At 49.5% G+C, this 3,275-nt stretch overlaps 2 protein-coding genes across 2 annotated transcripts; both read left to right on the top strand.

Annotated features, from left to right (window-relative positions):
* Window positions 1–206: 206 nt before the first annotated feature.
* On the top strand, window positions 207–872 carry Pmar_PMAR007115 (conserved hypothetical protein; the record flags this gene model as incomplete). The annotated part of the gene is made up of 1 exon (XM_002770913.1): window positions 207–872. The coding sequence occupies one exon, from the start codon at window positions 207–209 to the stop codon at window positions 870–872; it is 666 nt and encodes a 221-aa protein (XP_002770959.1).
* A 927-nt stretch (window positions 873–1,799) lies between these two features.
* Window positions 1,800–3,206, top strand: Pmar_PMAR007114 (hypothetical protein; the record flags this gene model as incomplete). Its single annotated transcript, XM_002770912.1, has 1 exon — window positions 1,800–3,206. A coding segment is annotated over one exon (1,407 nt), but the record flags the coding sequence as incomplete, so codon positions are not given.
* Between the last annotated feature and the right edge of the window lie 69 nt (window positions 3,207–3,275).

Below are 3,275 nucleotides of genomic sequence, written 5' to 3'. Positions count from 1 at the left end.
CTATATCAGCATCTGAGTGGCTTTTTCACCATTACACAGTTAATCCTACAACGGGAGAAATGGCATGTTGCCTGAGCGATAAGGTAGCGTCCTTCGTCAACAGCGAATTTCGAGTCTATTTGGTGGACGACTTTGGCTCTTTGATGAATCTCCTGTATCAGTTGTCGAAGCTGGAAAGAATTGCTTGTAATGGTAAGCCTACGGCAATGGCCGTAGACTTCGAGGGCCTCAACTTGTCGAGGGACGGAGCGATGAGTTTAGCTCAGTTGTGTCTGTCGTCGGACCCAAGGAGTGTTTATGTAGTGGATATTACTAGGCTGGGCTTCCACGCCTTCCATGCTACTACTCATACTGGCACATCACTGAAGTCTATTATGGAAGACTCTCGAATAGAGAAGGTCTTCTATGACCCTCGCAATGACGTTGATGCTCTCTACTACCAATTCAATGTGGCCCCTCAGAATGTTTTCGATCTCCAGTTGGCTGAGGTAGCCCTACGACGAGCACGAGGGCTCACTGTACGCTATGTCATTGGCCTCTTCAAATGCCTCATTGCTCAGCCTGAACTTTTCACTCAGCCGGCTATGAAGGATTTTGCTCGGAGGATCAACGATGCTGGAAAGGCCCTTTATGAACCTACGCATGGTGGTAGCTTTAAGGTGTTCACTCAACGACCACTGCATACCAGCATTATCGTATATGCATCTCATGATGTTCGCTATCTACTACCTTTGAAAGACTTGTTTACTAAACGACTGCGTGAGGCCGGTGGTGACCTCTACGACAGAGTATGTAAGGTTAGTACTGAGAGAGCTCAGTGGTATAAGAATGTCGAGTACGTTAAGCCCACTTCAGAAGCGCCGGAAATATAGATATCGCAGCAGTGTGATAACCTCGTCAGCATCTGGTCATAATTACCCCTTGGGCCTATCCTCAGCACGTACCTCCTGAAAGGTCGATTAGAATTCTGATCCTACAGTTTGACTTCCTCTGTAATACTTCAATTTCTGCACCGAACTGTAGGGAGAGTTTTCTAAGGGAGTTGCCACCACGGCCTGTCTTTGCTATTTTTGCGTTAACTTCAGAAAGACGTCACTTCGGTTTACGGCAAACGAGGTCGAGCAACGATGTTTTCAATGGCGACTCTATACTGGCTTCTATTTGGTCTGTATCTTGGCGGTGCTCAGAAGCTTGGCCGTCTATGAATAGATCTATCCTTATCGCATTGTTGTAACATATCATTGACGAGGCCGCGAGGTCCAGTATTTCTCTGGGACGGTTTGCTGTTCGTATGCAGTAGGATGCGGATGATGAGTATGAGAAGAAGCAGATGCAGCCATTATGCTATCATTTATTTCCTCTACGTAGTCAGTAGCTATTACAGCAGTGTCGCGTTAGATCATTCATGCATGGACTTGCCTGCCGTATGCAGTTTCATGTCGACACGGGATTATGACTTTCCTATTGTAATTCCCATCCTGAAGGACTGTTCGACAATATCGGCACCGACGAGCTCATCCGAGAGGTACTCGTCACAGCAGCACCAGCAGGCCCGGGGGTCATCTGGACCTTCGTCGCTGGCAGCGGCTCAGCTATGCTCGATAGCGCCATTCACGAACGAATGTTATTATTCAATGGAGACTGCACGGACCACAGAAAAGGTTGGTGCTAATTCGGGTCATTCAGAATCGACTGAGGCAACAGCGACAGAGTCATCGAGTCGGGTGGTAGTGGAGAATCGGCTGGACGGAGAGTCCTACGATGGGCTCCTTTCTGTGACCATCGGAGAGTGCCTCAGAATGCATCTCGAGCCGGCGGAATTGGATGATGTCCCGCAGTCTTTGGAGGACCATGGTCCGCTAGAAGAGCTATTACTCAGTTGTTACTGTGCGGACCCGGACGCTTACCTCAACACGGTGGATCCGACTTGCAATGTGCAGTTGTCTGAGCAAGAGAAGGCGTTGGTGGAGGCGGAGGTTCGGGATATATTCGCGAAGTTCGTATTTACATGTATGAGGGCTGTTGACCAGTGGGTACCGGTATATGGTAATAGGAGGCAACCCGAGATGGTGGGGTTAGTGAATCATAGGGAAATGTGCTACCATTTCTTTATGAGCTTTTTCCACCAAATATCGGTGACTTCACCACAGACTCCGGGGGCACTACCGTCACCACAACAAGTCTGTTCTACCTTCCTCATACAGAAGGTAGTCGTATGGATGCTATCTCATGCTATGGAGGAGATCCGCGTCCTCCTCGAGTATCCCGGGGCCCGTACTGCTCGGTTCACTGACGGTTTACAGGCTATATGCACTAACAGTGCTGAAGACGCCTGGAATAAGTACATAGCAGCTGGTGTCGTCCAGGGCAAGAGGATCTCAGTGGCAATGCCATTGACTCCAGCAACGGAGGAGGAAAGACTCTATCAGCATTTGAGTGGCTTCTATCATCACTATGTGGTGGACTCGACTACAGGCGAGCTTGGCTGCTGTCTGAACGATAAGGAGGAGGATTTCCTATATGCTGAGTTCAGAGTTTACTCTGTTGATGATTTCGGCTCTCTGATGAATTTGCTTTGCCAGTTATCGGACTTGGGCGAGGCGGCTGAGGCTGGGGAGCAGGCCGCGATGGCCGTAGACTTCGAGGGCCTCAACTTGTCGAGGGACGGAGCGATGAGTTTAGCTCAGCTGTGTCTGTCGTCGGACCCAAGGAGTGTTTATGTAGTTGATATTACTAGGCTGGGCTTCCACGCCTCCCATGCTACTACTCATACCGGCACATCACTGAAGTCTATTATGGAAGACTCTCGAATAGAGAAGGTCTTCTATGACCCTCGCAATGACGTTGATGCTCTCTACTACCAATTCAATGTGGCCCCTCAGAATGTTTTCGATCTCCAGTTGGCTGAGGTGGCCCTACGACGAGCACGAGGGCTCACTGTACGCTATGTCATTGGCCTCTTCAAATGCCTCGTTCAATCCGAAGTGTTTGTCCAGCCGGGGCTTCGGGAATTTGCCATGTGGATAAACGACATCGGAAAGGCCTTGTTTGAACCCAAGCATGGTGGCAGCTATAAAGTGTTCACTGAACGCCCCTTGCATCCAGGCATCATCGTCTATGCCTCACACGACGTTCGCTATCTCTTGCCCCTATACGATGCTTTCACCAAGCAGTTGAAGTGTGCTGGTGATAACTGGTATAATAGGGTAGTGGCAGCAAGTGGTCGTCGGGCTGAATGGTACCAACATTCTGACTATCTAATCGCGACATCGGAG

The sequence above is a fragment of the Perkinsus marinus genome, assembly GCF_000006405.1.
Source record: "Perkinsus marinus ATCC 50983 genomic scaffold scf_1104296964202, whole genome shotgun sequence".
Classification (NCBI taxonomy): domain Eukaryota; phylum Perkinsozoa; order Perkinsida; family Perkinsidae; genus Perkinsus; species Perkinsus marinus.
The sequence above is the reverse complement of the archived record's forward strand: the minus strand, read 5'-3'. Positions and strand labels throughout refer to the sequence as shown.